The 19,815-nt window shown below is 46.5% G+C and overlaps 1 protein-coding gene across 2 annotated transcripts in view; it reads right to left on the bottom strand.

The window, feature by feature from the left end:
- CADPS (calcium dependent secretion activator) overlaps positions 1-19,815 on the bottom strand; it is a 534,502-nt gene that overhangs the window by 60,997 nt on the left and 453,690 nt on the right. For both annotated transcript variants that reach the window (XM_075549950.1, XM_075549951.1), the window contains 2 exons: positions 18,070-18,144; positions 17,085-17,168 (listed from right to left, as the gene is read on the bottom strand). In XM_075549950.1, coding sequence (XP_075406065.1) covers positions 17,085-17,168; positions 18,070-18,144 — 159 coding nt within the window. The remainder of the gene's footprint in view (positions 1-17,084; positions 17,169-18,069; positions 18,145-19,815) is intronic.

Genomic DNA, 19,815 nt, shown 5'->3' with positions numbered 1-19,815 from the left:
CTCCACTCCACCTGTTTGACTTCATAAAGGCTTGGGATTAATTTTTCAGTTTGGCTTTTGAAACTGCCAACCACACCACTATCAAGGGGCTAGTAAAATTTACCTCAGCATGTGGTCTTTGGATTTTGGGGTGCAAAATAATAGTGATATTTTGCTCTTGTCTCTACTTTCCTAACCCAGGCAATCTTAAGCTCTCTGGATTATATATATGTATATAAGCACACACACATATACATACGATCCAATATATATATTGAGTATAAAGTCTTGAGCACAGTGGAAGGGTTGTATGTAAAAAAAATGTTACTGGATACCACCACTCATATTTTCACTTCTTAGTAGTTCAATTTTATAATTTATCCCCATCCTCAAAGCTAGCATGTAAGCTGTGAAGATCAAGTACTTTCCTCTTTCCTCATTGTTCATACTGCTAGGTGTGCACAAGATGCTCAGTTAAAAATATTGTTGCATGAATGCCTGTCTTTCTGAGTAGGATACTCATTGTTCAGTATATAGGTGTCTTAAACTGGGCACAGACTTCTAGCACTTTTCTGAAGTGGCTTTCGAGCTATAACCCCTGCTTCCGTGATTATGAAGTTTATTAGGAAGTTAACAGGTACAACTCAGGATCAGAAGTGTTCAGGATACAGTTCTTTATGTCAAGATCACCTCTTCTCAGCTATGCCTGCAGGAAAGCCTCTCTGTGGTCATTAGATTCTCTGCCACACATCCCCTTGGCTTCTGCCCTCCGTGGCAATGTTACAAAGCTCTTTTAGGGCCACCAATAAATGCCAACAGGGAACTTCACTTAGCCATAAAGTGCAGCCTGCAGGTTCTCAGCTTCAGCACTGGGGTGAGCAAACCTGTCTTCCCAGATCGGGTGCCTGGAGGTATCCCAAGCCATAAGTGAGCCTCTGTCCAAGGGCTTTTGTAAGGCCATGACACTCTCACAGGAAGGCAAAGAAAATGCAAGTAGGCGCAATTAACTCATTTCTTTTCAATGAGACAAGAAAGGGGCTGGTATTTGTTGTCTATCTAATAAGTGCTCAAAGTGTCTCTTGTTCACATATGCTGTAGGCAGTGCATTGGAGGAGGAAGAGTCAGGGCAGACAGTCAGCCGCCTGGGCTCACAGGCAGTTTGGTCAGCCAGCAGCTGGAGGCCAGACGTCATCTCCCTGAGCACTGGCTTCCTCCTCGAGCATAGGAATAGTGACAATAGCAAGAGCAATACATCTTCTTAGGGTGGCGGGATGGATTATTGTGAGGTTACAGAAGCCGTGAAGTAAAATTCTCCAAGGCTGCACGACGAGAAAGGGATACAGCATAATTCAAACCAAGATCTGTCTGATTCCTGAGTTCTCTTAGAGTTCCCGTAGAGTCCTCTGCATTGGAATATAGCTCTGTATTTTGATCCTGCAGACATTGTTGCTTTGCTCCCCGTGCGTGCATGCCAGAGTCCCTGCGTGGTGTGTACGGGCTACATATTCAGCCGATAAAAACAAAAAAAGAGGTGAGAGTTTAAATCTACCCAGAGGCACCTCGGAAGAAAGGTCTGGCAACCTATTTCTGGGGAAAAAAATCACTGTAGAGAATGTGATGGTGCACAGTTGTACTCTGACGCTCAGTCCGTCAACCACTTCCTCCCCGAGTGGTGTAGTCTGGTCCTCCATTCTGCCTGTGTGTCTGCTTTGAACAGATAATTGTGGTAGGAGGGGTTCTATGCCATTCTGTGTCTGAGACTACTACACTTCAAGACCGGTCCCTGGAGAAGGACATCAGGTTTGGGAAAGTGGAGGGCCGGTGAACAGGAGGAAGGCCCTCCCTAAGACGGGCTGACCCAGTGGCTGCATCAATGAGTGCAAACATGAGAACACGTTTCTGATGTTCTGAAAGCAACGTCTACTCCTAAGGTGATTTCCCACCCTCTGACAGCCTAGATCCGGGAGAAGGTGCAGGGGCTCAGGAGCTACACAAACCTTGGTTTGACTCTCTTCCTAGTTGCATGACCTTGAGAAGCCTCATCTGCAAAAGGAGGATAATGACAGGGACGTTTTCAGAGGGTTTGTTTATTTGTGCTTTTCAGGTGGTTTTCATGCAAAATGCTCAACACAGCAGGAGCTCAAAAACCATGAACCAATCATTTTAGGGCTGGGGTAGTGGTGCAAATGATGAATGCTTGTAGTGCCTAACCGAAAGATTGGTGGTTCTGGACCACTCAGAGGCATCTTGGAAGAAAAATTTGGTGACCCACTTCCAAAAATACTCAGCTATCGCAAACACGATAACACGTCTGGGGTCATCAGAAGTTGGCATTGACTTGAGGACTACTGGTTTAATTGTATTTTACTAGGGTTTATAGCTCACTCATAGTTAGGTGGGAGTTGACTGTACCCAATTTACCCTTAGCATTTTGTAGCCTAGAACCCAAATACAATCCTACAGCTTTATCTACCACAATAGAGAGTTTATCTCGAAGGTTGGTAAATGAAGAATATTAACTCAAGAATAGTCCTTACAAGTATGATGGTAAAAATCAAGTAGTTTTGAAAGACCTCCTCCCCAGGTGAGGGACGGGGGTTGAAAGGGCAAGGGGCAGGGCAGAGAACTGTTGCTTGAAAAAAAACCATCATGAATATTTCTGTACTCTTTCATGTTTTGACCATGTGCCTGGACTATATTGATTAAGAACTTGACAGAGGATGACACCAGCGGAAAACTTTCCTTCGTTTTTCTCGATCGATAGGCTTTTGCAAAGAGAGAGCCTCGTTTTCCAGGTCTCACTGTGGAGGCCTTTGGTAGACTAACATCCTGGTTCTGAGACACACCTTCCATAAAGGCAAAAGCAGAAGCCAACAACTCCCCTCAATACATAATCTGGATGCTTGAAGTGCATCTTGGGAAGATGAATCAATTGCAAGTGCCAGCGGAGGGACCGCCTGCTTGGGTGAGACAGAATGTGTGAGTGGGCGGGTGTGCTGGGACTCTGTGTGCGCGTGAGCAGTTGAGCAAACCTCAGTGGCTCCTGTCTGGGGCCAAGTGACAGTTACATTGAAAGCCCCTTCCAACACTGTCTGAGGGCTGAAGGAAAACACAAGCGTCGGAGTCCGTGGGGACTCTGAGGCAGCATGATGGGTGCCCAGAGCTCTGTCCCAGAGGGGCTGGGAGGGCTTCGTCGCTGCTTTGCTAAGAACAGTGGTGTGCCCTGCCAACTGGGGAACACGTCCCCTATACTAGCACCCTGCACTTGCCATAAAACTGCAGACACCATGACGCCATCTCCCCCTCCCCACTGGCCTCTCTAGAAGGGCCAGGTCCACCTTGACACTTAAGGTTTCTCACAAGAATTCACCAGATAGTCACTGTTCAATAAAAAAGGACCATTGGCTGTCATCGTTTGAGTTGCATTAGAAAGGGAGTAGCTAAATGCTAGAATGTTGTTTGAAATGTTTTAAAATAAGATTTCCCCTAACTTGCCTATAAATGGAATCAGTGTTTAACATTTTCCCAAAAAACGGGAAAGAGAATATTGGATTCCAATACTGGAATTTGGGTTTTTTTCCTCCTGCTCTCTGCATTACTGGTTGTGTGACATTGGGAAAATCAATGGGTAGTGTGGTTTTTTCACAGACAACACAGAAACACCTGATCCTTGTAATGTCATTTCCTCACTGCCACTGGGATGATTCTGAATCACGGCGACCCTGCAGGACAAAGTAGCAGTGCCCCTGTGGGAGTTTCCAAGACTCTACCTCATTATGGGGACAGAACATCGCACCTTCTCCTGAGGAGCTGCTGGTGGTTTCAAATCTCTGACCGACACATAGTACATAAAAATGTGGATGCACTCAATAACAACTGAATGTCTATATTTAACTATTTTATTTAATTCTCCTAGAAGCTCATCCCCTTTCTTCACTCATGAACAAATTAGGGCTCAGAGACTTGAAGTTGTTGGATCCCCCCCACATCCCCTCCACCCCTGGAAAAACAGGTAAGAAGCAGCCGAGCAAGGATTTGAACACCCGGGTGGCACAAGCAGTGATGTGCTTGGGTACTAACTTGAAGGTTGGAGGTTTGAGCTCACCAGGAGGACCTCAAGTAATCCTGGTGGCACAGTGGCTTAAGTGTTCAGCTGGTAAACCAAAAGGTAGTGGTTCGAAGTCATCAGCCACTCCGCGGGAGAAAGATGAGACGGTCTACTTCTGAAAAGACGTCTATCTCAAAAACCCCATGGCACAGTTCTACTCTGTCCTATATGGTCCGTAGGAGACAGAATCAGCCTGAGCGTGTTGCCAGCTACAGAGGAACCTCTATTGTCGGTGAGTTATAGAAGGACCTCAGGGGAAAGGCCCGGTGGTCTGCTTTTGAAAAACCAGCCGCTGGAAACCCTATGGAGTGCACTTCAACTCGGGCATACTCAGGGTTGCCATGAGTTGGCGCTAACTCGACTGGTAACTCATTTTTTATTTTAGGTCTGATTTCGAAGGACTCTCGCCTGTATTGGTGGCCCGGAGAGGGTCATACCTTTTCTGCCAGCCGCTTTACAAAGTCTAAAATTGAAAACCAGACAATGCGCACACAAGTGCTTTGGAGAGAGTGCTATCTTTTAATAGTATTCACTCATTACAACAAACAGGGCAGCTACCTTTATATATCCTGGGTGTTCCCAAATGACCTTGGCGAGCCAATTGTAGAGTTACCAAGGGGTCCTGGGGCAGGTAGAGGGCCCCAGCAGAAAGTTCAGGCTGTCCCTAAAGCTGCCTTAGGCCAGAACATGAAAACCAGGCATTACAAAGCTACTGGTTGATTGCAGCTTCTGTGCATGTTCATAAATATTGATTGGGACCGAACCATTATCATAGTAATGAGAGTAATAAACCCTCCTGAAGTCCATCCCACTCCGACTCAAAGCCGCTGACTTCATTAACCAAAGAAGTGCCCGCACTGCTGGGGAGTTGGACAAGAGGCAGAGAAATGATCTCTATTAAAAAAGAGATTCTGTTCCATGTAGTGATTAGGAGCCCCAGGCTCATTAACGAGGAGAATTGTTCGCGTCTCCCGTTGCTCAGGGTGCTGTGCTTCGAGAATGGGTCCAGGAAGTGTGTGTTCTCATCTCTTCCCTCCTGGGGCTTCCAAGCAGATGCCTGACTGAAGCAGAGCTGTTTTTGCTTCCAGTTTTCCCATGTTCTTGTCCCAAGCCTCCATTCCCAGAGAGGATTTTTCACAAGGCTCAAGGACGCCATCAAACCCACCCTCTTCCTGTCGGGAAGACATAACCATGGCGGCATGCTGGCTGTTTCCCTGGCACAAGGGGAAGCCCCATAGAAGCAGTTACTGGGCACCACAAGGCCACGTGATCAGAACCATTCCAGGTAAGGAACCCAAAGCCAGGAGACGGGAAGTGACTGACTGAAAGGTGCGCAGCTAGAGGCGCAACAGGCAGAAGTCCGTCTGACTTCAGAGGTGGCTCTAGGAGCAGATGCGCTTGCCGAGGTCCAACCTGCAGCCAAAACTTTTTTCAAGCCCCCAAACAGGCACAAAGGCATACGTTTGGTGGCTGACAAGTGAAGACATCTGTCTGTCTGGCCTTTTGTGGGGTTTACGCTGTGATTTGAACATCTCTCAACACAAGAGACCCTCTGACAGAAGGCAAGCATGAATAGAACCAGGGCCGTGTCCTGCGCCCATTCCCAGCTCCTGCGGGTACTGGTGCTTCGCTCCCGAGGGCTGCGTGGTCAGGATGACCAGGGATGCTGCTGCGTGGTCAGGATGACCAGGGATGCTGCTGCGTGGTCAGGATGACCAGGGATGCTGCTGCGCGCGCTACCTTCTTCCCCCGCGAAGCTGCCTCCGCCTGAACTTGATGGTGTAGGCCGTTTACGTCATTGCTGCCACAGTCAGAGCATCCCGACCCTCCAGGCGAAGAAGCTGGGGCTCAGAAATGAGCCCCCCAACCCTTTCTTCTTCTGTAACTGACTCAAACCAACCCCTGTGCCAGCGAGTCCATTCCCAATCACAGGGACCCCATGGACAGAGGGGAACAACTGCCCCTGTAATTTTCGTAGCTTCTCAATCTTTCTAGGAGTAGCAAACGCTGGGGGGGGGGGGGCACTCCAACTGCGGACCTCTTGGCTCTGCAACTACACACCCATGTAAGTAATTTCCATCTCTGGCTTCAGTTTCCACGAGTGCAAGATGGGGTGGTTAGGAGCCTTGGCGGCTTAGTGGGTTACAGGTTGGGCTGCTAACCACAAGGTCAGCAGTTCAAATCTATCAGTCGATGTGGAAAAATGCACCGAAATAGAAAAATGAGGCTTTCTGCTCCTGTGAGGATGTACAGTCCCAGAAAAGCACAGGGCAGTTCTCTTCCGTGGCAGCGAGTTTAGAGTGTGTCAATATCCCCCAAACTTCAAGCAGTGATCCACCTTCCTGCTTTTGGCTACAGCCTGCCTGCCATCTGTAGTACATTTACTTAATAGCCTTCTTGTCATTGGCTCACGTTTAAAATACTTAATCACAAAGAGGAGCTTTGTAACATGTTCATGAATTGATAAAAAATTAACATTGCATTCACTCACAGAAGGGTGAAAAGAAATACAACATGACACAAGCAAAGTTACTAAATGACGAGCAGTCACGGTCAACGACCAAAGGTGCTGAAGGCAGGGGCTCTCCCTGTTACGTGTGAAGGTCAGAAGTTTTAGAGCAGTGGGAAGCATTAGACGGTAAAACTCTCCTTGGTACCACGAAGAGAACGATGAGAAGAGGACTGGGCAGGGGATAGCCCTTCCACAACGTGAATGGGCTTTAAATCAAGCGCAGTCTCCGCAACATCTGACATCTCAGGTCCCAGTTGGTAAGTCTCTCATACTCGGGAAGTGCTCAATTGTATATTGGTAAATAGGCTCCCCCCCCCCACAAAAATAAAGCCTAATTTAGCAGTGTTTTCTGATTATTGTGACATAAATCCTCCTACCAAGTCAGTTCAGCCTATCACCATAACTAAGCGCTCTATCGGGAAGAACCAGCTCTAGTGACCAGGGAGAAGCCCACACAGTTACAACACACAACCGGAAGCACAGGACCAGAGACGTAGGGAGGTTCTCCCACTGTATGCATTCAAGACAGAAAATCCAGGACAACAGAGAGAACGTTTCACTTGATCTTTCTGTGATAGTTAGGTTTTCGGTCAACTTGAATTTGTACGCAAGCATAGGGGTAGAGTCCAGTCTCTTAATCAAGCCCAAGCCTGATGAAGCCTCCTTGGGAGAGTGGCCTCTTTAAAAGGCAGAAAGTGGAAACTTCTCCCTCGCTCCTCGCCCCTTTGCCTTCCTGCTTGCTGAGGCTCCGTGCCTGCCTCCGAGGGTGGCCCCAAGTGGGCCGTCTAACCCCGAGAGCTCTTGGTGCCCCACCATGTTTCTCCTGACCTTGGATCCAGGTGACTTGGACTCACTAGCCTGTGACCTTCCCATCTCCCCCCTCACCTTTGTGCTTTTGTCTTGCAGCTGTGGGAGTCTGAAGAGGGCCCTGGCTAGACACAGACGTATGGACTTGGGACCTATGGATTTGCGTTGAACTGGGCTGGGTCCCCCTTCTTGATAAAACAATGCTTCTTTTACATAGATAAGTGTCACTAGTTTTGTTTCTCCAGACAACACAGCCTGACCCTTTCTGTCACTACAAACTCTGGTTCAGTAATTTATATGTGGCGGCCATTTAAAACAGCAGCTGATTTGGTAGCTGGTTCCAATTCTCAGTACCCAACATATAAGCATAATAATCATCACAATAAGTGTAACACTACCTCACAGGTATCAAATGCTTACCTGTGCTAGTTACATGACATTTTCTCATTTAATTCTGATAACACCCTTTAAAGTAGGGGGCATCATTATTGTAGGAACCCTGGTGCACGATGTTGGACTGCTAATCACAAGGTCAGCAGTTCAAAACCACCAGCTACTCCTTGGGAGAAGAATGAGGCTTTCTACTCCCATAAAGATTTACAGTCTCAGAAATCCACAGCGGCAGTTCTATCCTGTTCTCTACAGTCACTAGGAATTGGCAGTGACTCAATGGCAGTAAGAGTTGTTACCATTACTATGCCCACTTTGCAGGGCAGCAAACTAAGTCCAGGATTTTATTAATTTAGCAAAGTTACACTGCAGCATGAGCCAGAGGTGAAACAAACAAGCAACCTCCATGCAGATGGAAGCAAACCAGATTCAAATCAAAAGATGCTTAGAGAATGGAGCACACAATTCTGGGTAAGCAAATGTTCTGGCTAGTTCGACAGGCATTCTAAAGACCATATGTCAGTGAAAGGCTCTTCAAGAAATAAAGTCTAATACAGGATGCTAAAAATAATGAAAAATCTCTCAAATCATTTTTTTAAAATATAAGAATGTGCTGAAATGCATGTTAAAAAGAAAATTCTGGCTAATACAGTTACAGATAACCATTTAAATTGCCCCAAGAAAAATACTAAAGACCAAACAGTAGAGAACACACATGGGTAAAAGCTTTAACTAGGGTCAGTTAAAACTTCCTACAGTTTTGAGTAAGATGACGATCAGGCTAAGAACACCTACTGTAGGCTAGGTATCATGCCCCGCCTACAGCTCATTTAATCTTGAATCCAATCCCACATGGCTCTCTGAAGCCGGGATTGGTGTGCCCACTCTACAGATGAAGAAAACAAGGCTTGGGGATCGTCAGTATGCTGCCCTCACTTCTGTGAGTCTGGGCTTCACACTCCCATTTTACTCTCTTTCTGCTGACAAGTTTCTCTCTGCATATGGTTTGGCGGTCAGGGCAGGGTCTGTAACTCCACCTTTTAATGGCAGAACAGTTCATTTCTGTTTGAAGCTAAGTATATGTTTATTCGGCATTTCTTTCATGGCTGGCATTTCTGTGACCCAGTCGCTCAGCATCTCACAGTCTGGAGAAAATACTGTGTCTGTCTTATGTTCACTTTGAATAATCTAAATCTGTCCAACTACAGAGTATTAAGGGAAACGGTTAACGTTGGATGCTTGGGGGTTCTTTTTGTTTTGTTTCCCTTTGAGACGCTTCTGAAGCGTTTGCTTGGGATGGCAGGTATGCTCAATGTCGATGGCATTTTCAAAGCCTGAACCAGAAATGAGGGCGTCCTACCAGGTGATAAAACAATCTGTCACAAATCCCAGAGGAGATGTCAGGTTCGGAACCACCGGGGAGCTGCTGATGAAAGAAGTCAGAGGAAGGCATGGCAGGTGAGTGCTCCATAGTTCCCTAACTCTGGGGGGACTGGTGTTTTGGTTGGTTTACGAAATCAAAATGAACTAGAAGGAATCAACTCAAAGGTTCAAAATTAGGAGCCCATCAACCCGGCACCAAGCTTGTGACAGGGAGATGGTTTCTCTTTGACCTCTCTTACCTTCTGCAGCATAATTAATTGTGGTACTACCCCTAAGGAAAAGCCCTAAATTCCACACCAGGGGGAGAAGGGGCGGGGGGGAGGATGTCTTCATGATCAGCCCCCTGCAAGGCTTTTGGCTCCATCCCATTCTTTATACCCTTTTTCTGTTCAAGTTCAAGTTCAACCCTGGGTCACCATGAGCTTCTCCCAGTTCCCAAAATATCCCGTCTTTTTTCCTTCAGGTCTTTGTACCTAGAAACATTCTTATTCTTTTGTGAGGGGCCACTTAAGATGTTACTTATCCTTTAGGTAGGTCTTAGCACAAACATCATTTCATTCCTGCCCTCCCAGGTAAGGTGGCATACTTTTGCTGTCCCACCGCATCCACTACGTCTCCCTGCGCTCGCTAGTGACTGGCTCAGAATGTGTCTCTCATGCAAATGAGCTTTCTATGAAGGCAGAAACATTGTCCTCCGCATCCATCGCTGAGCTCCCAGCGCCTACACATAGTAGTCACTCTGGAAACATGGGTGGAAGAAAGGAAACTAACATCAAAAGGCATAAAGATGATCTGAAAAGCCACAGGGAACTGGGGGGTGTTTGAATATGCCCATTACAGCGATGTGACGGAGAAGTTGGCTGGCTGGTGAAAAGTTTATCAACCATTTTTACTGCTCGCATGCTTTAGCTATATTTCCGTTAGCGGACGGTCCTTGGAGTCAGTTAGAGTCCGATTCGGACTCTGTCCGAGTTGCACTGGGCTCATCGGAGTGAACTTGAACCCCTAACTTTTGAGTGAGCAGAAGTGGGCACTAATCTTTTACATCACACAGGGTCTATGGCTAATGGACTTTATTCATGAGGGCCTCTGCTTCTTGATGGGAGAAAGATGAAGCTGCCTGAAACTTCACAGTAATGGATTTGCGTTGGTTTGGGCGCATCTGTAAGGAGCCCTGGTGGTGAGGTGGATGCTTTGGGTGGATGCACACCGATATGTTGGTGGTTTGAGCCCAACAGCCACTCCAGACGTGCAAGTCTGCTTCTTTAAAGATTTTTAGCCTTGCACACAGTATGGGGCAGTTCTACTCTGTCCCACAAGGTTGCTCTGATTTGGAACGGACTGAACCACAATGGGCTTTGTGCATCTGTGGGAGTAACATTCTAGTTATGATTCTCACTACCATCGAGTCAATGCTGACTGACCGTGCCCCCCCACCCCCCGCCCCATGGGTTTCTGAGACTACAACTGTTTACAGGAGTAGAAGGCCCAGTCTTTCCCAAGAGCTGCCGGTGGTTTCGAACTGTCAACCATGTGGATCACAGTCCAATTCATAACCCCTATAGCACCAGGGTACCTGCTGGCTATGATAATGATAAAGAAATTTAAGGTACCCTCTTAGTAGCTGTGTAACTTTGGACAGGTAATCAAACTTTATCTGTAAAATGAGAAGAATAATACGATGCATTGCAAAGGGTGATTGTAAAGAACAAAGAAGACAATGCATACTGATCCCACAGCATCATGCCTGACCCGTGGTATAAATTCAATAAATACCAAATACTAGTACGAAAAGGAGACCCAGCTTGCCTCCAATGGTTAGATACTCAGCTACTACTCAAAAGATTGGTGGTGCAAATCGACCCTGGTAACGCTGACAGGTCTCTGCTTGTGAAAGCTCACTGCCTAGGAAAGCCCGGGGAACAGTTCTACTCTGCATGTGAGGGGTTGTCATGAGTTAGAATCCGCGTGGTGGTAATGAGCAACAAAACAGAGACAGGAAAATGAAAAGCCTCACAACTGGACCGATAAACAACATCATGATAAATTGGAGAAGAAATGTCAATGTCAATGAGTTCATTCTCCTTGGATTGACCATCACCATCCATGGACACAGAAACCCAAGAGTGGGGAAATGTGGCCAAAGACCTCTTCACAGTTTTAAAAAGTACAGATGTCCTTTGGCTGATTAAGGTGCTTCTGACTCAAGCCAGGGTCTTTTTCATTGCCTCAATTGCACGAGAAAATGGATATTCAAAAGGAAGTCAGAAAAAGAATGAGTCATTTGAAGTGTGCTGTTGGTAAAGAATATTAAAAATACCATGGGCTGCTAGAAGAACAGACAAATCAGCCTTAGGACAAATACACCCACCAAAATATTTCTTAGCAGAAGCTTGCATGATGAGTCTTGGGGTCACTTTATACTGAACATGGCATCTGAAAGACCAATCACTAGAAGAGGCTCTTATGTCCGTAAAGGAGAGGGTCAGTGTAAAAGAGGGAGACCCCGAGGAAGAGCGACTGACACGGGAGGCAACAATGGGCTCAGATACACCAGGGATCAGGAGACAGTGCAAGCCTGAGAAATGCTTTGTTTTGTCACACCTAAGGTTGCCATGAGACGAAGTCAACCTGATGGCAACAAACAACATCAACAATGACAACTGACTTCATTATCTAGTGCCTGGAAAGGCAGTCAAGTAGCTCATGTGCCATTCCCAACAAAAGACCCCTTCCTGATGGGTCTGCAGCAGGGGCAGGAAGTGGGGTTCTCCTACTTCTCCCCTCCTCCTCAGAGGCTCCCAAATTTACTTGGAGCAAGTATGCAGGTTGCACTGGGAAGGCAATCTCCCTGAGTGTCCATTCCATCTCCTGCAGAATAGCACTGGAGGCAAAGATGGAATTATTCAGACGACTTAACAAGAAAAATAGAGTTAGAGCACTTAGCCCTGGGCCTGGCACTTAGCAAGTGCTTGAGGAATAGGAGCAATGGCTTCTGATTTAGATGTCCAAACCGATGCTATTCGAGATGTACACAGTCATCTCATATAACTGACGTCGTTTCCCAGGGAAGGACGTCAAAAGCCAAGGTGGGGGCAGAGCTGGGACCCCATTTCCGGTCTCTGGACCCTGGGCTATACCCAGGTACCCTACTGACTCTCAGGGCCCTTGGCTCAGCTGAGCTCCCAAACATCACAGTTCTTGGGTCTTCCACTTTTGCCTCCTCTGATCGATTCTCCACTGCCAACATCCTCTCAAGCCCTAAACCCTGTTTCCAGGACTCCAAAAATATCCCTCAAAATGAGCTCTGGCTTTCCTGCATTTGGACCAGTACAATTACAGTTTTCCCCCCAGTGGGTCCTTCCCCTGGTTTACCAATGGCTGGCTCCTTCATGTTTCAGCTCCCATGTCACCTCCTGCAAGAGACTCCTGTGGCCAGCCTAGCTGGAGTAATGCCACCAGCCACCTCCTCTCCCTCCACGTTATGCCCTGTTGTGGCATTCCCCCAGCTGCCACGGCCTTGCCGAGCCCTTTACTAAACATAAAGTCGGTAGTGGCAGAGAACACAGCGTCATGTTGTGCTCTGTTGTGTTCACTGACATGTCCCTAAAACCTAGCACAATGCAGGTTCCATCCCCCAAGCCCAATCCCATGGCTGTCTAGTTAATTATGATGCATGTGTTATGGAGTAGATATGCTCTATAGGCTGCTCTTAGCTAGAATCTTTACGGAAGCAGATTGCCAGGCCTTTCTGACAAGGCACCTCTGAGTGGATGACTTCAGCTGCTAACCATTTGGCTAGTAGCCAGGTGTGCAAGTGTTTGTGCTACTCAGGGACTCCTGCATGGTACACAGGTGTGCAAAACATACACTCTGGGTGAGTGACTAGGCAAATGGATGGATGCACGCCTGGATTCCAAACGAGCCTGTTGGTTTACACCTGGAGATGACTGAGGGGAAGGTTGAACTTGCTGGTGGAGGCGCTGGAGCACCTGCTCACACCACCTCCCCACTCCTTGGCCTCTTAAAAGAACAGCAAAACAGGCTACCCACAAGACAAGGACACTTGCAAGCAAGCAGCCCCCACAAAAGCACATCTTGCAGTCGAGGGAAATGGGCGGATGGTTGCTAATTGTATCTTCCAACTGGGCTGATCTTCCAAAAGTTCGAGGGGTGCCTGCCTCCATCAATCCCAGGCTGCTACTGCTGCTGAGGCTGGGGAGTGAGGGGAGGAGGGGCATGCTGGGCTGGCACGCAAAAGCCATATCTCCTACTGCCTCCTCCCCCCACCGCCTCTCCCAGAGAGGAAGCAATGCAGATGGAGACAAGAAATAAATATTCCTGCCTGCTCCATGCCACTGCAGACAGATTCCAAGATGTCTGGCTTGGACCGTGAAATCAAGCCCACCCAGGAAAGGAGGCGCTCAGTGGGAGAAAGAGGGGGGAAAGGGTGGCATATTTGTCGATGCTTGTCAGCTTTCTGGGGGGCAGAGCACATGGCTGGGGCTTGGCAGGCGTGCTGAGGTGGGGATGTGGTAGGTGCACAGGCACACTTGAAGGATGGGATAAGAAGGGAACCGCGCCAGAGGGTCCATACTGCCTGCACCCTTTTGTCCAGTGTCTCGGGTCTCCCGGGTGGTTCGCTCACTTCTGATGCCAAGCTTCCTTCCCCTCGCCCCTGCTGCCTCTGCTCAGCCCTTTGACCTCCACTCCACTCTTGCGTAAAGAATGAACACAACTGGGCTGCAGGAAGGAGAGCCGTAAGGTCAGTTGTTCAAGCCCACCAGCTCTTCTTAGGGAGAAAGATGACGCTTTTAGCTTCTGTAAAGAGTTACAGCCCCAGAAACCCATAGGGGCAGTTCTCTTGTGTCCTACAGGGTCACTGTGACTTGGTGTGTGTGTGGGGGGGGGGGCAGGATGTGCTTCAGGAAGCCTTTAAAGGCCTGTTGGAATTGGAATTTGGGCAGGAGCTCAGGATGGATGAGTGCAGCCTCCAACACTGGGATGACGGCAGGAGATGAGAACTCAGGCTGCTCATGATACGTGGGTGCTTTCGGCCTCTGGGTGGCCAAGCATGTGGGAGACGTGTCACTAAAGGAAGGGAAGCTCCACAGCCGGTGACAGGCACACAACTGCTCTGCAAGGATGAGCCTTTCGCGGCAGGTTGTGAGACTGCAAAGTGTCTCAGGCAAGGAAGACGGGCGATGGGGATTGCAGCCGGCAGACTCCTGTGCGGAACGGGATGTCCTAGGGGTCCTGGCTTACCGGCCTGCCCATGGGAACCTGCGGGGGCCTGTTCTTGCTCCTGATGCCTCACTGTTCTAAGTCTGGCACAAAGGTGGGGACCCTGGGGTAGGGGAATGGCATTCTACTTTCTTGGTTTCCCAAAGTTTAGTGCAATAAAAACAGTTGGGAAACCGCCCCCCCCCCCCAAAAAAAAAACAGTTGTTCAAAACGAAGGCTCAAAAAGGAAAAAAATAAGTGATCTCATTTTGGGGCATCAAAGGAACTTTTTCTACTTCAGAAATGCTGCATTGAGCCTCTTTCCACCACTTCCCCCAAGAATGTAGGATTGTCTGATATTTCCCACTCATGTGCCCCGAAATCCTTCTTTATAAATCAGCCCCACTCGTTTGCCCATCTGCCTTCTAGTGCCAGGCAATTGCCAGTTGAATCTCAATCTCTCTCTCTCTGTCTCTCTCTGTCTCTGATGCGCTTTGGTGGTGGAGGTGGTGGTGGTGATAGGGAGAAACTGGCAGGGGATTCACTTGTCTGCCCTTTGAGATGCAAACAGACCAATCATTCCCCCTCTTAGAGCCTGGCTTTGCTTTCTTTGTTACTGGAGGGACACTGGGAGAGCTTTCCTTTCAGCTGTGGCTTCTGATGAGTGGTTCTACAGAGTGAAACGGAAGCTTCCTTTGGTCAGCATTCCCTTGCCACACCACCGTCACCAATAAACTCCAGGCACGGAGAGAGCATCCTGCTTCTGGGACTGATTTCAGGCCTGACACCTGGGAAGGTCCGTGCTCTCTCGTGAGAACAACCTGGGCATGGAGGTTCGTGCCTGCTCTCCAGAATGGATTTTAAATGTGTTTTTCACGAATTCTCTTAAGTCCCAGGAAGAGCAATGCATGGGTTGGACAAAGACCAGTGTTGGTAGAATTAGAAGAGATGGTGTATGTGTATGTTTGCATCTTATCATAATAATAAACACAAAACAAATAAACTGTGCTGTCCTTGAGTTGATCTCAATTCACAGAGATCCTCAAGCCTAACCGAACTCACTGTCACTGGGATGAATCTGACTCATAGAGACCCCATGTGACAGAGGTGAACTGCCCTATGGGTTTCCGAGACTGAAAATCTTTATGGGAAGAAAAGAGCCTTCTCTTTTTTCCCGATGGACAGCTAATGTTTTCAAATGGCAGAATTTGTGGCTAGCGACCCAAATTTATAAGCTACGATACCACTGGGCTCCCTCTAGGGAGAACCTAGTTAACAATGGCTGTCGTCTCTCGGGGCCTATGCCTGTGAGGGTTATGTTAAGCCATTTCACTGACACTGCTGTCTCCAGCAGCTCTGTGTGGGACATATTGTTCTGCTCTACCACCTCCTCCTTGCAGAGATGGAAACAGAAGCTCAGAGAGCATTGGACACTTGCTCAAGATCACACAGCTGGTTAAGGACCATCCTGGGAGCTGGACCCAGTTCCACAGGACTATACGGCGATGGTGTGCTTCCCTGTCTCCCCATGCCACATCTTGTCTTGGCGTTCAAGGCCTGTCTGGGAGAATCCTCAGAAAGTAAGGCTGGCTTAGAGACTCACGCACGGTGAGCTCTAAGTCAATCGCCTTTCTTACGGTGTCAGACCCACCCCAAATCTGCTGTTAGAAACGGCAAGGAAGCACAGAGGCCCGGTGCCTGCCTGGCCCTGACGTAGCCCAGATAGAACAGCCCTCTTCTTGGACCCTTTATCTGTGGGAAGTAAAGCTCCCTTCTCTTTACCACGTCAAAAGGGACACAAAATCGGAGCATGTCAGACGTTGGAAGGATTCAGAGTTCTTTTGCTCCAGGGGTTATGACTTCAGTGCCCCCTGCCCAGGGAGGTAACTAGGGAATGAGGGAAGCAGCAAGAGCAAGCTCGGACAAACCACCAGCAAGTCCATTGGCTCTGTGGCACTATCTCGACTCAGCTCCCGTGGGTGGCTGCTTTGCAGACACGCAGGCCCGGGCTGCCCATCATGCACTTTTTCAACAGGCCCTGAAATCTGGGCTTCTCTGTGAGAGCTCCTGACTGTTCAGCATTCAGTTAAGAAAAACATACCGAACACAATGAGGACCAAAATGACGTATGAGGCGGCTTCAGACATTTGTGGAAAATGAGTTAGGAAATAATGGATTTTTTTCCTCATAAACTTCTGGAAGCCCTCTCGAGTTTGCAAGCAGTACAGATGTACAGATTTCATTGCACAACCTTGACAAAGGACTGTCCTCATTTAGAGGTGAGGACATGGTAGCCCCGAGAGCTGAGGTGTACTCAGGTAGTCACCTTTTTTGACATACACATAGAAAGATGTGTGTATGTGTGTGTGTATTCATATAGCATTTACATTTTATAAATATGCATATCAATATACGATGTACTTATAGCATTTCTACTTTACAGTTATAGTACATTTATAGTTATATACGTATCGTATTTAAAAAATATGTACACATGATTTTGGAATATTTGCTGTTATTAAATGTTCCACCAACTCTACGAGTGTTAATATTTACACTTTGGAAGTGGAATGCAATTAAAACACACATATACACACTAAAAACACATGACACTATAGTACCCACCTCCCCCAATAAAACCCCAAATTAAGTGATAAGCAGACAAGAAAGCTCTGTACTTACAGTAAATGACAGAAATGATGAAAACAAAGTCCCTTCATCATATCGCGATAATTTTGCCAGGACTCCTTCCAAGATAGTAACAAACTAGAGAAGCAGCAAAGAAGGAGAGAAAAAACTGATGATTTTCAACTCAATAGCCCAGCCCGAGGAGCGACCGACTCTTCACGAGTGCACAGAGACGGATCGAGACCTCTGCTCATTTCGGTGCTCTGGGATTCGGTTCCAGACTTCGGGGAAAAGAGGAGATTGCCTTTCTATAGGAATATTTGACTTATCCGGCTTTGCCTTCATTATTATGTGATTGCAAATAGAGAGTGTTACAGAAGTTCAAAGTGACAAAATATTATTGAATTGCATCTCGCATGTGATAATATTAAGTGCGCATTTTCAAAATCCAAAATTGCACATAGCAGCGTTTTTTTAACGTTACATATTAGCACTACATTTAATCGGATCTATTTTTATTTGTATTTTATCAGTAATTTGGGGGAAACAGAAGTTTTGCACTGGCAGATATAAATGTCTTCCTAATCAGCATTACTTAGATAGAATTCTATAATTCATGAGGGTGACTGAAATAGCTTTATCTGACTTTTATGTTTTATTATGACTCTCACTGCATGCGAAACTAGAGGGGAGGGGGTTTTCGTGATGGCAGTGATACCAGTTCACTTTCGTGATTTAAAGATCTAACTTTGTCAGTGCTGATAAACAAAGCAAACATCCCCCCCTCTTTCATAACCCAGCGCAAGGTTCGGGGACACATTCTTATTAAGTTAACATATGCCACTTCATCAATTTATCTTCACACAGCTCGAGATCATCAGAAAAATCATTCTGAGCTGAGGCTGGGTGATGTACAATCTTGTTTCCTGAGAAACACAAACACCCAGTTCAACTTTTTAACGTGTTACATTTTAATGGAAATACAGACGGAACAAAGCAATGTGCACAATGAGACATTTCACCTGGAGCTGAAGGTTACCTTTGCGACCAGGAGTGTGATCATTTCTTTAACAGTTTCTTCAATTAGTTCATCTATTTTTGAGTGGTATTGATGCTAAAGAACACAGAAAGACAAATATTAGCATGTTTGGGAGGTGAAGGGAGGCACCACATTTGTCCGTAAGTTTTAGACAACACAATTTAGAAATTCCAGCTGGCCCATAGACCCAGTATATTTCCTTAGCCCCAGAGGCAGCTAAAGGATTCTGACTGCAGGTGTGTGTTTGGGTGTGTTCTTGTTTTTTACCCAAAGCTTTCCATGGCTTTGATATGTGAAGTCACATGCACGTATTTATAAATCACATGCACGATGGCTAGCAGTGTGTTGGTCTGAGTACCACAGAGCAAAAGACCAAAATAATTTACTACAGGAAACCAACCATTGTATTTGTGAAACTACTGGGGTGGGGTCTGTGTTTAAGGTAGTAGGATTCTTCCAAAAGGGAATTTAGCTGAGACACTGTGAATGGTTTTGCCCCCCCACCAAACAAACAAACAAACAAACAAACATACAAACAAAACCCAATTCTGGAATCTTCAGGTACTTTGGGTAATGCCCCAGAGCTCCCTATTCTGGCTCCAGGTAACGACTCAATGCCGTGTCAAGCCTGTCTCATTTTCTCCATTTGCGGATGAGCAAACCCCACCTTGGAAATTTTACTGAGATTGTTGCTAAGTTTTTCCACTTCTCTAACTGGTATTGTTGATTTAATTTAAATAATAATGTGAAAACAAACCCCCACACAGATAGAAATCCGCTGTGAATGCCAATGGGGAAAAATAAAAAAGTAAAGCAATTTCAACAGAAAGTGTTATATGCCAACTCCTTGGCATTTATTAGATCATTTTAGTGCCCACTTGAACTATTCTGTATTTCCTTTAGGAACAAAAATAACAATGCAAAACATTGTTATTTGGAAAGGAGAGTGCACTTACCCACTCTTGAGCAAACTTTCAAAGGGATGATTAATTAGCAACGGAAAACAAAAGGAACATGCAGATAAAGATTAGGAAAAAAGGACACAGGAGAAATAAAAATCTAACAAACCATCCAAAAACAACCATAAATAATAAGCAAGAGTAAATGTGGTTTGATATTCTGATAACTGGCAATTTAGAGTAATTTATTTAGAGTGATTCAAGGGATGTGAATTAGGTGAATTCATATGCAGTCTCAGGGCGCTTTGGTTTGCAAGGAGAAGACCAGGAGAGAGTCCCAGTGCAAAGATGAGTAGTTGCATTGCCTAAGAAAAGTTAGCTCAGTTTCCCTGTCTGTAACAAACAAACAAACAACCGCATGATAAGACTCCCGCCCAGTACCACTGAGAGGAGGGAATGAGGTGAACACCATATAAAGGTTTTGAGCCATATATTATTTTATTATTTTTAGGTTCTTTCCTGGTTGTACTGGTTCCAGTCTCCGATTTATTTTGAAGATCCAATGAGGGTCTAAATGTGAAAATACTTTGTCAGCTATAATTGTGAATCAAATACAATGATTTGTTCACATCCATCAAGTAGAAGACCAGAGTAGGGCGAGATGGTCTTATTACTTAGTCATGTCATGTCATTTCAGTGGGATAGAGGCAAGTCAATACAGCAAGTGCCCCAGGTTGGATAACCTACGGCTGTCAAGACAGTTCGGACTCATAACTACATTAGAGGTCAGAGTCGAGCTCCAAGTAGTGTTTCCAAGGCTGCAATTTTCAACAGTTTCATTTGCATA

Source organism: Tenrec ecaudatus, chromosome 5 (assembly GCF_050624435.1).
Source record: "Tenrec ecaudatus isolate mTenEca1 chromosome 5, mTenEca1.hap1, whole genome shotgun sequence".
Taxonomy (NCBI): domain Eukaryota; kingdom Metazoa; phylum Chordata; class Mammalia; order Afrosoricida; family Tenrecidae; genus Tenrec; species Tenrec ecaudatus.
This window is presented reverse-complemented; position numbering and strand designations above follow the sequence as displayed.